This window comes from Anabrus simplex, chromosome 7, assembly GCF_040414725.1.
Source record: "Anabrus simplex isolate iqAnaSimp1 chromosome 7, ASM4041472v1, whole genome shotgun sequence".
NCBI lineage: Eukaryota > Metazoa > Arthropoda > Insecta > Orthoptera > Tettigoniidae > Anabrus > Anabrus simplex.
This window is the reverse complement of record NC_090271.1, coordinates 338734963-338755556: the sequence shown is the minus strand read 5'-3', so window position 1 is coordinate 338755556 and position 20594 is coordinate 338734963. Positions and strand designations below refer to the sequence as shown.

At 39.2% G+C, this 20594-nt stretch overlaps 1 protein-coding gene across 1 annotated transcript in view; it reads right to left on the bottom strand.

Annotated features, from left to right (window-relative positions):
- Positions 1-20594, bottom strand: part of Kap-alpha3 (karyopherin alpha3) — a 243775-nt gene that overhangs the window by 125960 nt on the left and 97221 nt on the right. The window contains exon 8 of the mRNA XM_067151813.2: positions 4516-4650. Coding sequence (XP_067007914.1) covers positions 4516-4650 — 135 coding nt within the window. The remainder of the gene's footprint in view (positions 1-4515; positions 4651-20594) is intronic.

Below are 20594 nucleotides of genomic sequence, written 5' to 3'. Positions count from 1 at the left end.
TTATTGATGTAATCTTGTTTGTTCATTATTACTATAGTGTTGCCCTTATCTGCTTTTGTAATTACTACGTTGTTATGGATTTTGGATTTCAGGTTTAGAATTTGTTTTGAGACGTTATGGTTATTATTAGATGTTATCCCATTAATCAAAGTTGGGAGTTTCTTTTTTTACTTCATAACGTACGCCATTAAACCATCATTGTTATTTTTAATGTTTTTTTACTTCAAATCTCCTCAAGATTTTAAAATTAATTTCATTATTACATGTTATTTTGATGCTTATTTTTAATTTAAGGTTAAGACCATGGCTGATGCTGCCTTCAGGGAAGGCGAAACATGTACCACTATTAGTTAACAAATTTATATAAATCATCCAAGACTAGACTTTGTATTGATTGGGTGGTCTAATAAATAACTTACTGTTATTATTTCAATCTATTTAAATTCCGAGCTCTTCTACTTTATGCCATATTTTAAAATATTACAATCTCCTGCTGGTTGCAGATCGTGAGGCAAGCTGCCCTAATTAGCAGACCGGCATTTTATATAACAGAGAAGCTACCAAAGGACCTTTGCAATTCAAACAATCAACACATCCTTTTACCACAATCTAAAAAGCAATATTCGCAAGTCAGTCAACATGGCCTTTTACCATAACCTAAAGAGTAACATTTAAGGATGATAATCATCACAAAATACAAACAACAAATACCCAAAGACTGGAATATACTGTACATAGACTTTTTATTCAAGACCAAGTGTTTTTAAAAAGTGCCTCACCATAGGCACTTGAAGATATTTTTCAAATATGTTCATTAGCAAGTAAGTTTTTTTACATCATAAAAACGTGGATTTTAATTAAAGTATTTTTCTGACAAATGCCTGAAGACTGTTACAAACATTGACTTTTTTTATTCATGTCACCTAGTGTTATTACGAAAAGTGTATCACCACAGATGCTTTTTAATATTTTAAATATGAATATTTATTATAAGTTTTGTAAGCACAATTGTAGATGTGAATTGTATTTTCAGTATCATCCACACATATTACCTTACCCCCCCCCTCCCTCTTTTAGAGCACCTAAAGCAAATGTTTTCATCTAAACTACCTTCATACAGCTGAAGATGACCACTAAGTGGTCAAAACATGTTCTGTGTGTGCTAATGTATTTTAAGTTTTGCCCAAGGCAAAAAATAAAGTATCGATTACATGGTTTTTAAATTAATTTTTTGATTAGTTGCAATCATGGCGTCAAGCAGATGTGTTGGTGTTGATGAAGATGGAATACGAAAGCTAATAGATAGGGTTTTAGAGCGATTATGAAGACTGTGATGTTTGTGATGACGAAATAGACCCTGAAGGTCTCAGTTCGAGTGATGCGTGTAATAGTGCTGATGACTCGGAAAGTGATACAAATGACGGTGGGCCAAGTCTTTCGAAACAAGTTCGTACCTCGGCGATGACTAACTTGACTGACTGGAACTGGACAAAAAGTGACAATATCCCTGTTCCTTCCAACTCCTAGGCCTTTCCTATCCCATCGTCGCCATAAGACCTATCTGTGTCGGTGCGACGTAAAGCCTCTAGCAAAAAAAAAAAAAAAAAAAAAATTCCTGACAGAAAGAAAGTGCAAGACGATGACAAATGGTTTGGGACTACACCCGACAAAATTGGGGCATACTTTGCATTAGTTATACTAATATCACAAGTGTGAAAATCAAGAATTCAGTTATACTGGAGTAAAAAAAAAAAGGTGTATAGACACTCCCATTTTTCGTGAAACCACGAGCAGGCAAAGATTCATTATAATTTCATGATTTTTACATTTTGTTGACGATGAACGAGTCAATAGTAGTGACAAACTCAGAAAGATTAGACCTATAATACAACATATCTGTTCCAAATTTTCCGAATTATATTTACCTTCACAAGACATTGCTCTAGACGAAAGTCTAATGAAGTTCAGAGGCAGTCTTAAATATGTCCAGTGCAATAGGTCTAAACGTTAAAGGTTTGGAATAAAATTTTACAAAATTTACGAATCTAGTTCTGGCTACTGTCTAACCTTCCAAATTTACGTGATGATGTGATGGATCCAAGTCTGCTGGCAAGTACAAATGTTGTGCTCAATATGTGTGAACCATTGTTAGGCCAAGGGCATACACTGTTTTTAGATAACTGGTATTCCTCCCCAGATTTATTCAAAAGGCTGCATGACAAGACAAAATGTAATTGGAACTGTTAGACAGAACCAAAAAGACATGCCTCATGATATCAGTAAAACTAAACACAAACGTGGAGAGTATGAGACATGGGCTGCCAACAGTATATTATGTGTGAAGTGGAAAGATAACAAGGATGTTTGCTTTCTCACCACTAAACACGAATCAGGTGACATGACGGGGACAGGCAAACTCAGACCTAAGAGAGGACAAATCCCGAGGGAGGAAGTGGTAAAGCCCAACTGTGGCCTTGAATACCAGAAGGAAATGGGTGGAGTTGACCTTCAGGATCAGGTGACAGCTCTGTTCCCTGTCATGCGACGCACAGTAAAAGGATATAGAAAAATATTCTTTTACCTCCTAGACATATGCATTTTCAGTCCCTTCATTGTGTATCACAATATCGCTGCTAACAAAAAGACGCGCTACACTGACTTCAGAACTAGAATTGCAAAGCAGCTACTTGAAACTGTTCAGTTGTCGGAGTACTCTGTTCGAGGTCAACCTTCAGCGAGCACCACCCCTAACAGATTACAAGGTAAATCATGAGCCCACTTTCCCATGCATTTTCCTCCAACAGAGAAGAAAATGAAAGTCCTGAAGAGGTGTGTTGTGTGCTACAGCCGGGGTAAGAGAAGTGAAAGTTGCTGGCAGTGCAAAAAGTGTGGTGTAGCACTTTATTTAGAAGAATGTTTGGAGGTTTACCACACTCAACAGAAGTACTAGAAAAGCGGCATTGGTAAACTTACTCCTTTGTTATTATGCATGCAAATTTTCAGAAAGGAATCTTTACCGGTTGGTTTTGAATCCGTTAAGTAGGTATGACGTCTTTAGACGTTTTCGCGCTGCGCTTCTACAGTGGGTATGACAGCATTAGTTGATCATAAAATTTATCACGTATTTATCTTGAGGGTGAAGGCATATGGCGTTGCCATGAAATCTATCACATTAGTTGATATGTTTACCATGACATCAAGCTGCGTTTGTTTTTTAGAGCTGTCACAGCTTCGTGAAATGTATTTGTTTTGGCGCCTTGCATGAAGTTCCCATGCAGCCATTTATGTCTTGAAGCATGGTTTCCAGACAAAAAGTAGATCGGCTTGATTGTGCAGGTATTTCGACAGTTTTAGAAGCAGAGAGTCATGGGCACCTCCAAACACGATACCCCAATTTTGCCAATCTGTCATGTCTTTGCTTCGACCCCAGGTACGCACATCACTTCACTGCTACGATCGTAAGTCAGCGGTTAAGGGTCACATGACCACCTCATACCAGTGCAACACCATCCGCAATGCTCTAAAGTAACCAGTATCTTCTTTCAAGGGAAGTGACTGACCTTTTGACCACAGTGCTTGTCTTCACACCCTTGTTTCTCTATCTCCAGCCGAACATTCAGGTCACTCATAATAGTGGTGCTTTCCTCTGATATCAGATCTTCTGTATCTATCAGAAATTGCTCTCTCTCTTTGGTAGAATAACCTACTTGCACTGCATACATGTGGAAAAATGTGCAATACATCAGTTTGTAATCTCATCTTGATGGTTCTGTCGTTCAAACAGATAATGTCTGTTAGCAGATCTATATCTTTGTGGAGGAGAGCAACTCCATTTATGGCTTTCGGTATGCTTGTACTTCAGTACAAAACATAACTGAGGAGAGTCATTTTCCCTAATACTTTCTATTCGGTCTCATTCAACCTAAAATCAGAAGTTTGTGACTGCTCATAAGGTCCAAAACTTCTTCACATTTGTTGGTTAGGATAAGGAAGTAGAGTGCTCCAATTCTTAGCTGGTTCTTCTTGAGTGATTTTTGTCTCTTCCTGCATCGCTGATGAGTTTCGAGCTGTTTGTTTGGGAGTTACAAGAGGGAATGTATTTCTGAACTGACTGATACAATACAATACTCATACATATCTTGCATATTTCCTCGTTGTGAAGGGTGAGAAGAGCTGAGGATTATCTCAGGTTTAAAAGCAACACAAAAGAACTCAACTGGCTTGCTAGGTCTAACAGTGAAGAGGATTTTCCGTCAGGGTTATCTCATTCAGCCTTTCGTCGCCCCTGCTCTATCTGAAATGCAGCAGCTCTTACACAAATTTATGCGATATTTCCTCCAGATGTTAATCCTCATACCTTCTCCACCATTAGCAGTTGGTTCATCCTTAATTTGTCAGATCTGGTACTGACCGCCTGACCCTTGGGCAGACAGCCACATACAGACTACTGTCCTATATGGTAGCAAGATTTCTCCCGACCTGACTGATACAATCCAATCCAATATTCATACATACCTTGCATATTTTCTCCTTCTGATGGGTGAGGAGAGCTGGAAAGTGTGATAACGCATCGCAGTTCAGCACTACTTGCGTCTGCTCATCAGTTCCGGTTACGATGTTTCCGACTGCTCTAAGCGCTGCAGTCTGCACCTACAAACCATGAAGATACAGAATAACACATGGAGCTTCAATGTCAACCTACCTTACAATAAATCACCTAGGGACAGTCTATTTCAAGAACCAGGAAAACACTTCACTAAAATAAGTGCTTGTGCTTAATTAAAATTATCAATGGAACTAATGTTCACCACTGAGTCCGCAAGACACTACGAATGAAGTAAGCATAAAATGTTTAATTATGATGCAATACGTAAACCGCATTGTCCCAGATCCATTTACTATGTTGGGGTGATGTATTATGTTTATCAACAACATTTATCGTAGGTAATAAGACATGTGGAGATGATCTACAAATCAAAGCATGATATGACTTTTTGTATGTGCATAATTAAATGACCGGGTGAGTTGGCCGTGCAGCTGTGAGCTTGCATCCGGGAGATAGTGAGTTTGAATCCCACTGTCGGCATCCCTGAAAATGGTTTTCCGTGGTTTCCCATTTTCACACCAGGCTGTACCTTAATTAAGGCCACGGCTGCTTCCTTCCCACTCCTAGGCCTTTCCTCACCCATCGTCGCCATAAGACCTATCTGTGTCGGTGCAACGTAAAGCAAATAGTGCCCTGGCGGCTGCTGTATTACTAATTGCCTTTCTGAAAGTTGGCATCTCTGCTCTTAGGCCGCGAATGCAAGACAACCCTTGATTTCTCGCGTGAGATTGTGAGCGAAAAAGTCTTGATTCGGAGAAATACGGTATCACTCAAGAGTTTTCTTCTTCAAATGCCTTAAAACACAATAAATACTCCGCAATGAGTAAGCATATGAAAGAAACGGGCCATCATTACACCTCAATAGACAAAGACCTTACAATAATCAAAAGAATTGAAAAGGGGAAGCTAATGACAGAATTCGAAAACATATATATTTATTTGGATCAATACTTTAATAAAGGAAAAAACTTGAATGACGCGGTCGAAATAAAAAGTCCGTTAATAGAGCAGTTGCCAACATTATGAAATCTCAAATCAGATAAATGCAAATTCTTTAAAATATTCAATCTAAATACAGTCACAACTGAAACCATTTCGGCAACGCAAAAAAGCCCCCTCCACATAACACGCCAAAGCTTAACGTCCCGCCTGCAGGATCGTCCACTACCCCCACCTCGACAACAGATAAGAATTCCCCACCACGTAGCACGTCAATAGCAAACGCCCCGCCCAACATCTCTTCCCCTCAACCCCCTACCCGCCCTTCACAACAGCTCTTTCATACGTACAACACAAGGAGTAGAGCCACAACAGACAATAGTCACAGTAACGCAATAAGGCCCACAAGATTCTGTAGCAGCAGACAAAGGGGTAAGTGATAATGCAACATCAACACTCACATTATAAGCGCGCGCGCGCGCGCGCGCACACACACACACACACACACACACACACACACACACACACTCTCTCTCTCTCTCTCTCTCTCTCTCTCTATTACTTAAGTTTATTTCCATTTGTTCCAGATGCTTCTTCCATTCCATAAATCAAAAGAAACATAATCAGATACCAGTACTCAAAATTTGGATTGAAGCCCCCTTTTAACCATAACTTACATCAAAACAATCAACTTCCAACGGAGAGTTTGGTCGCTACAAACAAGAATTAAATATGTCAATACTTCCTCTGATCAAATTGCCAAACTGCAGCAGCAAGCCTCATCAAAACCAGAAGCCATTTTCCAACAAACTCAAGACTTCAGTTCTAGATTATCATCATGACTAATCACGCATAATGCAAAATTACAGTCTTTTTAAATAACATTATTTAGAGAGCACAATTCGTAACTAAAATTCTCAATACGGAAATGTTACTGTATTCTAGAAACCAACGCACTTCAGAAACTATGGCTCCTATATATTAACATCCAATATTTATATTTATATTTATGACTCAAATTTGAATGCTAAATTATAGTTGAATCAATTTTATTTTAACATTGCAAACAATTTTTAGCCAAATTTTCAAATTGTAAAAACTGTGTTTTGGACGTCAATGTGTTTTACAATTAAGAGTTAATCCATTTTAACATTGCAAATCATAGTCATAATTTTTAATGTGTATATTATTCTTGTTTTAAATATTGTTATCACTGAAATTAGATTTACATTCAATGTAATGAAATTTGTAACAACAACCCAAATATGACAAACCTTGAGGCAATTGTATAGGCTGATGATGCTTGTGAATAAAAGCGAAACATGTCCCGGTAAATTAGTGTTGTAACATTACAACTTAGCAACACAAACTGTAATTTGTATTGAAAAGGTGGATCAAAATAACCAACAAATTGTTAGTATATCATACTGGATACTGGCCGCACTTAAGCGACTGCAACTATCGAGCTCGGTTTTTTTCAAAATAATTTCCACCACAATCAATACACTTCTCCACACGTCGAAACCTGTCACTGAACCAAATCTGCCACTTTTCTTCGGTTACATTTTCACACTCTTGATCTCATGTTGCCAGAAGCTCCTCGTTGGATGCAAAACGTTGCCCTTTCATCTTCATCTTCACTTCTGGAAAGAGTGCGAAGTCACATGGAGCAAGATCAGGATGGTATGGAGGGTGATCAAGCACAGTCAACCCTGATCTGGCAAGAAAATCCATTGTTACATTAGCACGATGTGCTGGAGCATTGTCGTGATGCAAGAGCCAAGTGTTGAGCTGTGACCTTGGACGGAGCTCCTTGAAAGCCTGGATGACCTGAGGCAGACAAGTCTCACTGTACCACTTCGTAGTAACTGTCCTTTGTGTTTCTAGCACAACCCGAGTCAGTATGCCCCGTTTAGTGAAGAATACTGCAATCATCCTTTTCTTCACCGACCTTGACTTTCGCACAGTCACAGGAGTACCCTCATCTTCAAACAACCACACCTTGTTCTGGGATTTTGTTGGGACATCGTAATAATAAAGCCAAGTTTTGTCAGCTGTAACGATGCTATTGATGTTGCGCGACGTCCCATTTTCAAACTGTTTTAGCATTTTTCGGCACCATTTCAGTCGATGTGCCCTTTGTTCCTCTGAAAGTGAATGGGGGCACCCAAAGGGAACAAACCCTTCTAACATGGAGATGGTCGTGTAGAATTGAATGAATAGCTGGTGCAGGAATGTGGAGGGTCTATTCTACCTGCCGATATGTCAACCGCCTCCCTTGCTGCAACATTTTCCTCACAATGAATATTGAGTTTTCACGACCACATTATAATCGAAACCGACTTTCAACCTATTAGTCGTGTTACGTACATATAGTATGTGTTGAAGAGATGTTAAATACAGAACAAAAATGGCCAACCAGACACCAGTGGGATCCGAACCCACAACCTCCCGATTTCGCGTCGGTTGCTCTACCAATTGAGCTATGGTGGCCTCGGCCATCTTTGTTCTGTTGGAAAGGATCTGAGCTACAGGTCTGGTACTACTACCAACACACTGTAGAGTGTGTTTAAGTTGCCCGTTGAGGGCCAAGTCAATGAACATTGAATTTTCACGACCGCATTGTCATCGAAACCGACTTTTAACCTATTAGGTCATGTTACGTACATATAGTACGCGTTGAAGAGATGTTAAGTACAGAACAAAAATGGCCAACCAGACAACAGTGGAATCCGAACACACAACCTCCATTTTTGTTCTGTACTTAACATCTCTTCAACACGTAATATATGTACGTAACACGACCTAATATTGCACGTTATAAATTTCATATTAGAGCCCGTATTGTCAAGTATCAACTTGTGAAAATAGGTAGCTGTAGCTCAGATCCTTTCCAACAGAACAAAGATGGCCGAGGCCACCATAGCTCAATTGGTAGAGCAACCGACGCGAAATCGGGAGGTTGTGGGTTCGGATCCCATTGGTGTCTGGTTGGCCATTTTTGTTCTGTACTTAACATCTCTTCAACACGTACTATATGTTAGTAACATGACCTAATAGGTTGAAATAAGAAGATGTGCAATATTAGAAGGATCCACCTTTCAATACTTCGTTGTAAGTTGAAACTAAAAAGAAGTCACAACTTGTTTATTGTGAACAAGTTGTTTATTGTGAACAAGTTGCGACTTCTTTTTAGTTTCAACTTACAACGAAGTATTGAAAGGTGGATCCTTCTAATATTGTACATCTTCTTATTTCTCTATTCAATACGGAACGATCATGAAGTTTTTAACTTTAAAAAAAAAAATTAAATAATAGGTTGAAAGTCGGTTTCGATTTTCCTCACAGCTTCAATGTTTTCCTCAGTCACTGATTCAGACGGTCGCCCAGAACGAGGATCCTCTTCAACCCCAAAATTTCCCCTCTGGAACTCTTTGTACCAGCGCAAAACTGTTGTCCGATTTGGCCAGTCTTTCCCCAGCATAGTAGTCATTTCCTCCAGGCACTGGTCAACAATTAATCCACGAGCAAAATTGTAGCGGATAATTGCGCGATATTCACCTTTACACCACACCGACATCTTAACTTGCTTTCAATACTACTGCTTGGTAACAACTGGTGTGAAGGTCGCGCCTTGCCGTCTCCTAGACCGGTTTTCACCCCTCTTTTCATCCCTCACCATAACAAGGGTGTCCAGCCAACCGTTTTTGCGTATTGCAAAACTTAACTAGTGCCCTTTGTACATTACAAGATGGAGGGTTGTACTTTTCTTCAAGCCATCGTAACATATGTTAATATGGAGATTGTTGAAAACTGGCAAGAAAAAATACCTTCAATCATAGACGGGTATGCTCCGGAACTGGATTATTTTTCCGTGCTTTACCCGACAAAACTTCGTGTTTCACAGGAAATCGTACTGGTGGAAAAGTTGCGAAAGAACATCTTACGGTCTTGTTATGTGCAAGTATGAGTGGAGAACGGGAGAAGCCCCGTGTGATAGGAAAAGCTGTACATTCCTTATTCTAGGTCTTAAATTATATCTAGGTGTCCTTATATCTATGTCTTCGTCTCTCTTATCCTCCAAAGTAGGTATCGGTGTGTGTTGATCCTCCATGAAGTCTGCATTCTTCTGGGGTCCCGCGAGAGCGTCGATTATTCGGTCTCTCTGACTTCTTGTAGGGGTCGAGGTAAAGCAATTCCGATGCATACACTTTCATCGGCGGTGTAGTCTTCAGGAGATACACAACACATCCCAACTTCTTATCCACCTACGTGAGTCCCTTCTGGCCATCAGACAGCGGGTTAACCGCATCACGGGTTTCTCACCTGCAGAACTTTTCCTTTGATGTCCAATGAAGAGAAATGGCGACTGGAATTTTGTCCATGGACAAAGAGAGGAACCGGAGGATCCTGATACCTGGCATACGCAGAACCAGCGGCAGATTCAACAGGTGCCATAGACAAAGTACGACATTTACTGTTACAGAGGAGAGAGAGGAGTAAAATTGGCGCACAGCCGTTTTTGGCGTCCATTGCAGTGCAGTGACATAGAAAATAGCATTCAAATCGTGTGTAACTTAAAGTCAGTAACTTACAAAATAATGCCACATCTTTTGAACTTAGTCAAGATACATTTATAGTGCTTTATATGGCATAACCTTTAACACTTCAGTGAACTTTTTGGCAAGATATAATTTTACTATTATAGGAAGTGCTGAACATGAACTCTTAACCATTGGACAGTAATGGTAATATCTGAATTTTACACATGTGATTAATATATTTTTTTTTTTTTTTTGTCTTGGTCAAATAAACTACTCACAAAATGGAGAATGTTTTAGCTGCCATAGAAGCTTTAAAAATTAGCCTAAATGAACGCATTGCTGAGTCAAATACTAACTTAGGACTAAGAATAAGCGAGTCTAACGCTAATTTACAAGCCCGCATTAATGAGTCTAACAATGATTTACAAGCCCGCATTAATGAGACTAACGCGGCAACTACTGAACTAGGTACTGATTTACAAGCTCGTATCCACGAAACTAATTCCAATCTAGAAGCCCACATTAATGAATGTAAATTCTGCAACTACATACGGCCTACCTAGAGAGTCGTATTACGCAAATGACTGAAATAATCGATACCAGGTTTACCGAAGTAAATACCAACTTAGAACATAGGCTTGCTAAATCTGGTTCTGAAACTGAAAAAAAGATTTTCAGAAACCAATGCGAAAATGAATTCTAAGTTCACATAAATAAACGAACGTCTTACCCGTGACTTAGAAGCTGTCAAGGAAGACGTTGAACTTCAGATAGTTGAAGACTTAACAGCTTCGTTTCCTACCTCACAGCAATTAATTAGGGAAGTCGAAAGTTTAAAGGCAGACTTCAAAGAATCCCATGGTCAGTTATTGCAGGCACAAGCAAAAATAGCCTCTATTCAGGATAACATCCATGAATCCTTTAAGAATAATTTTCATAAAATAAGTAATGAAGTTAACTTACTTAAAACACGGCAGGAAGAAACAGATAAACATGTAAAGTCTCAACTAGACAGGGCGCACACTAAAATCATTCGCATAGGCCGTGACGTCGCTGAGGTACAACAGAACCTCGAAAAGGAAGTCCAGGATGTGGAAAACTCCATCCGCGGACAAGTCAAGACTATCAAGGTCGAATTACAAGGGAAAATAGAAACAATCGATAACAGGATGTCTCAAATGGAGAAAGATGTCTGCATCTCACTTTCAAGGGACTAGTGGAGATACTTCTAATATTTCTCCCGTCTTAAAATTATCGGATGATAAACCTGCAAAGTTCTCCGGGAAAGAAGAGTACACAGCAAAAGAATTCCTTCTCAACGTTGAGGAATACTTCCAGGAGAATAGAGCACGACCTGATTGTCAATTAAGGATAGCATCCAGGTTATTGGAAGGGAGAGCGTTAACTTGGTATTCAGCATTTAAATTCAATATCAAGACCTATGACGAATTCAAAGAACCTTTGTTGAAAAGATTTTGGAATTCTGAGACACAGCATATGATTAAGTTACAGATGTACTCTAGAAAATACAACACTGCAATTAATTTTTTGTGGTATTCCGATTTTATCTCACAATTGAAAAAATGCAATTTTTCGATCCTCCCTTACCAGAACAATAATACAAGTAGTAACTCTACAATTCCCGGCGCATGTACAGGAGATTCTTGTGGCAGCCAACGTTCAAGACCTAGAACAATTAGACGAAGTTCTAAGAAGACTTGACACTGCTCATACTAAGAATCCACCGAAAGTTAATAAAACGAAAGAAGTTGCGACAAATCATGTCGAAGTCAACAACCGACTGAGATCGAATCCAGAGCCTCGTGAAGAAAGGGAACCACGGAGAGATTAGTCATCACATTTCCAGCGGTTTAGGAGATGTCCATGCATATAAAGTACGCCTTATGAACGTAATCAAACATGGAGGAAACCCACCGAGTCGCATACTCAAGATAGGAATTCGCCAAGAGCCAGGATTGAAAGAAGATGGAAAGAAACTCACGAGTTTATGCAAAATTGAAACCGAGATGGATTGCCTGGAGCTACATCCTTAGTATGCCAGGAGCATACCAGAAGACAGAACGCGACGTCCGCAACAAATCCCGAATCGACAGGCGCAATAAAAAAAACTTCAACAGCACAACAATAAGATTGCCTGAAAACTGGAGTAGAGGGGAAATGATATGTGTCACCGACATTAAATACCGGTATTTTGATGATAGAGCTATTATATGAAGATCCCACACCTGTAACGCCAAAGATTCAACGTAGTCTCCCAGGCATTAACATTAAAATGGGCAATTTCCACGTAACTGCTTTGATTGATACTGGAGCACAGGCTTCATTAAATTACTGAGAGATTAATTGAAATTTTAAAGGGAAAGAAGACATATTACTGATACCGCTCGCATAGATCAAAGTCAAGGGGATAGTATCGGACAGGTATATAAATGTAAATTCCAAGCTTTTATCACATTTGACATTGAAGGTGTCCAGTTCGAGCACACATTTTTAGTTATATCGCTGATGAAATTCAACAACATCATGGGATCAGATTTTCTAGTCAAGTATGGAGGAATTATTGATTACCCTGCCAACGTGATACGATTTTTTAATGTCAACTTTGTAGAGTTGCAGCTGGTAAATTGTGATGGTCTAAAGTGCCAAGGTTTGGGTATCTCACTTACGGAAGTCGAAGGCAAGATGAGCGATGCTCCGCCTGTCGATGCAATAAATTACGAAGAGGATAGACCTGATCAAGAGGGACCAGTCGAGGGCCAGCAAGCGCCCATCATCGAGGATGTGTTAGACGAAGATCGTAATCACTTCACGTTTTTCGCCAATGCGGCTGAAAGCACAGAGTTCGGCTCCTGCGTGGCAGAGGCAACTCGAAAATTATGCGAGAAATTTCCTAATGTTTTCGATAACAAACCTGGCATTATTAAGAACTTCGAATATATATTAAATGTTAAGCACACTTCTCCTTACAAAAACCGGCCATATCCAGTTCCTGAGAAATAACGAGATGAAGCCAGGACTGTGATAAAACAAATGGAAAGTGACTGTATCATATCTAGGTGTCACGCCATATTTAAATCCCCTAGCTATTGTGAGAAAACCTAACGGCAGTTGACGCATGGGTCTTAATGCCCGAACACTTAATGAAAGACTAGTATTGGAGTGCGATCATCTTTTTTCGTTTTTTTTTTTTGGTAGTTGTTTTACGTCGCACTGACACAGATAGGTCTTATGGCGACGATAGGACAGGGAAGGGCTAGGAGTGGGAAGGAAGCAGCCGTGGCCTTAATTAAGGTACAGCCCCAGCATTTGCCTGGTGTGAAAATGGGAAATCACGGAAAACCATATTCAGGGCTGCCGACAGTGGGGTTCGAACCTACTATCTCCTGAATACTGGACACTGGCCGCACTTAAGCGACTGCAGCTATCAAGCTCGGTGGAGTACAATCATCCACCTCTACTTTGAGATGTCATTAGGAAATTTAGGGGAAGGAAACTTTTGTGCACTATGGAAATTATGTCATCTTACCTCCATATTTTAATGGCGGAAGATAGAGAGAAATACTTTAAGAGGGAACATCTTTAAATAGAAAATCCTATCGAATTTTCTTTCTCCCAAGGGAAGGGGGAGATGTACCGGGAACACTAGTACAGAATTAAGTCCCCGCATTTCAAACTCAAACTCGCGCCGACTCAACAGCAGGCAGCTCATGTGTGCGACGTGCACCAGTTAACATCACAGCCTGCCTCCTCATGGCAAAAGGACTAAGTCAGCGTGGAACATTTGAAATGTTCTTCATTTAATAACTTTTCTCACAGTAATGTTTGGATTAAATCAACAACGTCACCATGTAGCCACATATTTTACCTTCACTTCCACAAAGTTTGGTAGAAATCCAAAGAGAGCCAACGGAGTTATTAAATAAAATGTAATGACAGATTTTTTGCTCGATTTTAGTATAAATGGAAGGCCAATTCCCTAAGCAAATCAGTTGGTGTGTGTCCGCCACCGGGCGAGAGTGCATGTCTTCAGTACCACAGTCGAACCTCGTTGGTCAGATCGTGGGGATCACGACATTACGCTGAATGATATTGTTTTCGACGAGTTCTAGACTTCAACTAAGCAGCAATGAGTTCGAACTTGTAAAAATTTCTTCAACTCATACGCGATAGCCTCATTTCATCAAGTTCCAGACTTTAACTCTGCAACATTGAGTGTGGACTTCAATTTTTCTGCGATTCGTGAGTGATAGAATTTTGCTGTAATTCGCCATATATCTCCAAGTAACTTATTATTTGAACGAGTGTTTCAAACTTGCATTTATTTCCAAGTGCTCGTAACTCAAGGTTAAGGAAATGACTTGAACAGTGATAGATTTTGAACAGTGTTTTACCTTGCCAAGTGATTGAAACAATTTGAAGAATTTTATGCTTTCAAACTTAGAATTTCTAAAACTTTGACAAGTGATTGATTACTGAATTAACTTCAATTCGTGACTACGTCACCGGACTGATAAAATTCGTGTGATTTTGAAAATATCCTGTAAATATTCTCGTAAACATTGAACTGCGCGTTTATGACAGTGAACTACGTATTTGGACTGTGCATGTGTGGTAGACATTGGACTGTGTATTTAAACTGGGCATTTATGAGAGACAGCGAACTGTGTATTTAAACTGTGCATTTTTTATAAGTGGAGTGTGCATTTGAACTGTGTTTACGATAGATAGTGTACCTTTCGTATGATTGAACTATGGACTGTTGATGAACAGAATCCATTTCATTTAGTTTCATATTAACATTTATGAACCAGATTGGTTTTACGAATGAAAGATTTTCATTTTTTCCAAGTGATTGAGTAAATATCACTGAAACTTAAAACATTTCGTGTGCAATAATTTCAGACTGTTCCAAGAGTCACATTTTCCAAACTTCTGTAGTCAACTTTATTGACATTCGATGACATCAAGTATCAAGTGATTCTTTAGTTCATGACTTTGATTTCATTAACATTCAACTCTGTTGATTTAACTCCAAGGTGTTAAATTGTACGGCAAGTCTCATAGAACTCAGTTCAAGTGATTAACGATAAAACACGAAATAGATTTTAGTGGTCATTCTACCGTGTGATGATTCTTCAGTTATGCCATTCTTATGCGTTTTAAATCTTATATGAACCCATAAACTAAGTCCCATTTTTGTCTGTGCAGATACAGTAGAACCTCGATAATTCGAAATCGGTTAATTCAAAATCCCGCCTAATTCGAAATACGGATAATTCGTAATTCGAAGTACAATGTCAGCCCCATACTGGAAATCAGACTTTTAATTCGAAACTGCCTTTACGTTTTAGAACAATAGTATGTTACAGAGCAATTTCAACTCGAAATTTATCCGCTCCGCATCATAATAAAACGTGCGTTCCGGAACTCCGTACTTACACTCACTTCGATGGGTCTTCAGTGCGCTTCATGATTGCTAAGTTGAATGAAATCGAAATTCTTTTGTATTCAACCTTTTAAAGGAACGCCGTAATATCACGCAACAGGCAGTGTGCGGAAAAACAGAATCCGCGAACACTGGTGATGCCGACAGTTGACGAAAAAAACGTAGCTTATATAATAAATTCGTAGGCACCGAACAATATTGTCATTGCCGGTGAAACTGCATTGCTTTATTTTAATGCAAGCCCAAACGGTCTTATGGTTTTAAATGGGTCATAGTAGTGCATTACAATGCACATAGGATGGAAGCGAGAAACTTTATCCCCTCGTCATAGGAAAGTTCAATAAACCACAATGTTTTAAGGGCGTCGGGCACTTTCCATCCCAGTACAAAGCATCTAAAAATGCAAACAGTACAGAAATCCAAGAAAAAAAAATGCATTTGCACAGGGGGGACCGGCATAATTTATCCTCGTCTTTGAATAGTGTCATTTTTTTCTTTCGTTGCGTGAGGTTGTGTTTGTCAGCGATTTATCCAAGTGCATTATTTGAACACTGTAAATGCACCTTGTTGGATACATTCCGGAAATAGCTTCTTCCATGGCATTTGAAAGGTTTAAACTGTGAATCGAGGTGATTGCATGTATTAATGGGTCCTAGAATACTTTTTGACGCGGCAAGTGTTTACATTTCTGAAGTGCGAGAGAAGTATCATGGCGGGAAATCGTACAAGCAAGGATAGTCATAGAACAGTTCAATTTTAAGGGCATCGGGTACTTCCTTTGTAAATACAAGGCATCTAAAATGCATACAGTATAGTAACTTTACAATGGCGAAAAATGAGAGTATCCTATTCAATACGTCATATATTCCGTCATTAGACGGAGCAAACAAATTCAAACATGTTTCGGCTCGCTTGAGCCATCTTCAGTGAAAAAAAGACGGAATATATGAATATATGATGCATTGAATAGGAGGATACTCTCATTTTTCGCTATATAAAGTGAAAACCGTCAATACGGAATGATTCTAATATCTTGTAATACAGTATAGTAATCCAATTAATAAAGCACTTGCACATGGGAGACAGCATAGATTTCTCCTTATGTTTGAATCGTGCTTTTTTTTTTCTTTCGTTGCGTGAGGTTATGTTTGCCAGTGAGATATCCGAGTGCATTACTTGAATACTGTAAATGCACCTTCTTGGATACATTTTGGAAATAGTTCTTATTTCATGGCATTTGAAGGGTATAAACGGTGAATCAAGGTTAACTGCATGCAGTAACGGGCCATAGAATATTTTGTAACGCGGCAAGGGTTGGTTCTTCTGAATTACGAATTGGCGGTTAATTCGATATCACGTAATTCGAAGTCTGATTTTTGAGTCCCAACGACTTCAAATTAACGAGGTTTTACTGTACTGCTTTCCGTGTTAGCACGTCCCAGGTTTAAGTGTGTACAGTCATGAGGAATGTTTCCAGCTACCAAGTCTCGACGCCCATACTCCTACGCGGTCTAGACCTTCCAGGCGTTGTATTGATATTCGAGAATCTCTAGAATTTCCATCGTGGGAGGAATAGGGGTTCCATGGTGCAGAAAGGAGACTGATGTTAGTACGAGGAAAGCAGGTGGATTATGAGTACATCACCAGCCCAGGACGAGGAAAGAACGTTTACCAGTGTATCTGCAGTACAGAGGTGATATGAATTTTGAACTTTGTTAATAAACTCAAAATTTCAATGAACTTAAGAATCATTTCAAGAAAACCTCTCTCCCTCTGTAAGCACTTCATTCAGAAACCGTACACGCCCTGCATCTGGTCTTGTGCTCGCCATAGACAAAGAATGACATTTACTGTTACAATATATATAGATATTTACCTTATAGGCACCGTACGGGATGTACGCATATGTAGTTTCCCTATGGGAATCAACACCTGTATCATATCACGTACTAGTGGCGCCGCACAGCGTTGCTAAGGTGAATTAAATGTGGACCTTGTGTCTACTGAGGCGTTCTGGAGTGGCATTAAGAAATTATGGATCTGAACATTGAATCCAGATTTCTACCCATCAAAAAATAAAATCTGGCCTCGCGTCACTTTTTAAGGATGAAGCTTTGTGCATAAGTGGACATGTGAATGAAGTGAAGGAAATAAGAAGAGATGATATACAAGATATTTCTGCAAATGTCATACAGCAAACGCCTGTGACCCTACCAACATACACAGTAAACTCCAGGTAAGTGTACAATTGTGTATATTTTTGTTATCCATTCCGTTTGCACTCCACACGCATTCCACTAGCACTAAGTAAATATGAAACTTCTAATTTTTATTGGAATTTGTTTACACTGATTCAGAGCGCAGTGTTCTAAGCAGAGAATGTCTCTGGCCTGCTAGAGAAGATCATGTGAACACATTGCAATTGTATTTTATTATATCAATAATTAATGCCCCTTCTACAAGACTAGTTCGCCACAAAGTTGGGGGGCAACTAGTGCTACGGAGTTCTTATATTTACATTGTTACTTGCCACCTCTTCTTAAATTCCAAGTGCATTCTTAAGTAACTAATATTATTCTTTAAGTACTGGATTTTGAAGATTAGTTAACACACAGCATTTTTAAATTATATCATCCGAACATGGGAGAAGTATGTTGCGCAATTTACTTAAAATGTGAAATATTTAATACGTTTAATATATCTTTTGATGTGAATTCTAACACTAGCAATATGCGAGTCTTGTCTATTTCCTCACCAGTCAGTCACCCATCATGTAAACAGGGTGGCATTATGATAACTATCCTGTAACCTGCCATACTTATTTTTATTCCAGGGAACCATGTCAGCCATTAGTTCCATCACCGGCTTCTAACGATGACAGCAGTCCACTGTGTCACTGGCCCTTCCACTGTAGCACTTAGATTTAAAACTGATCATACTATTTGGTGTGATTCCTATAAGAAATGTCTGCGACATCCCCTGTACTGCAAGTACAATAATATTCTATGAGCAAATTCTGTTTCGTTGTTCAACTCTTATTTCTGTGCACCCTATTATTCTGCAATGGGGAAATTATTTTGAAATTCTGAGGGCATAGTTTCTTTGACACACTCTCTACTAGGCCCGAAAAAGTTCGCCACAGTCGCAAGAGTCATAAAGAGTCACCGTAAAAATTCTAGATACTGTAGTGTGATGAATACCAAACATAATTCCCAATGCTGAATAAGACAAACCAGTTTTCACCTTCATTTCAAAAAAGAAGTAAGCGATTTGCTTTAGGAACTTCCAATCTGGCAATTCCTTTAAAAGTAAATTGAAAACCTCTGTATTTATACCTGTCAAGTCTCTGCGTTCAGAATCTTCAATGGATGAGTAATCTTCAAAGCTTATTGATTCAATTAATTCATCACATTTTTTTACGGTACTCCTACCTAAGCTAAAGCTGACGGGAATACATGCTTGAGTAGCATCAGTCGTGCAGTTAGAAAATAACTCTTGTGACACACTATTACTTATATCAGTTTCCATAAATGCCCCTGACTTAATGGTTCCTAATTTTTAACTTAAATGGTGTAAACTGGATCCGGTATGTCTGACATTGTAAAATAGGGGCTTGAAGCCCGAAATCGTTAAAGTTATGAATCTTGCATTTTCCCAGACTTGTACCTGATATTCTGTTATTTGTTGACTTCTTGTTTTTTGAAGAAATATAACCTTCAGTATAAGTTTTAAGTTAATTTTGATATTGTAGTTAGACCCATTAAAGCCCGCACCTTCTTTCACCATCTCTGCGTTCCACAGAAACCCTGGAACAAGTGGTAGCAGAACGTGGTTGAATGGGTCTCAATTAAGCCGTTTTGACAGCTAAAATGTAGAATCCGTACTTAACTCCAAGAGTTTTCTCGGTTGCTGGGAATTTTTCAAAATTTGTAAATTTTCTTTCATCATGTCTGGCGCTCGCGCAGTCATCCATCCCGGGTACTTGCGCAAGGAGGAATTAATTTATGAATTACTTATTAGGAATGTTCAATCTGGAGGCACAGTTGCGGCAGATACCACCAAGCTTAAAGAGTCATTAGAATTACCAATTAGTATCCCAACTTTGGAGGAGAAGGAAATTGATGAGGCTCTCTCCACTATCACTGACAATACCACTGAACTAGCATCATCGGTAGTAAGTTTTTTTGAAGTAAGCGATCCATCTCCTAATCAGCTTAAGAGAGTACAGGCTAGACTGTTCCATTTTTATAATAGGGTTAGGGACCTATTGTCTCTCAAACTAAAAGAAGATCATGCTAAGGAAGCTAGTAATCTTGTTGATCATCTTTCAAAAATATCTAATAGAGTCAATCAATTGTTGTCTGGGGCAGCTACTCCCAAATCCGATCAAGCCCCTTTAATCAACTTGCCTGCTGAGGAAGATTCTTCCAAGATGGTAGAAAGCAGAAAATCTGCAGAAACACAACAAACATCAGCCCCAATAGAAAATGAGCCTGATAATCTTACTCAAATTCCACCCTTCTTTTTGAATAATGCTGTATCGGAGGCTTCTCAACCATCTAGGCCGTCAATTATGTCACCCTGTTTCAGTAATTTGCCCCACCCACAGGCTATGTTCTTAGGGGAATTTCTAAATTTTCAGTAAACTCCACCAATGACGTTATATCATTTCTAAGATTTTTAGTTGAATTTCAGGATCACGCACTAGTGCTTTCCCTCTCTCACTCTCAAATTCTTCAAATATATATACATATTCAGTAGGTGTCCTCTCGGACAAAATAGTTAAGGCTATAGCTGATAACTCATTCATAGAAGACTGCCATGCTCATCTTTTGGCAAATTTCATTCCGGCTAGGGCAATGTCACCTTTAATCCAAAGGTAATATTTCAGAGTACAGCGACTGGACGAAAATCTTGCAGACTTCATTCAAGATATCAAGTTTTATACCCGAGTGTTCGCCCTGCATTTTTCCGAGGACCAGATTGTGCAAACTATTGTTGAAGATATCTCTCCACCTTATAGATCCTACTTATGTTT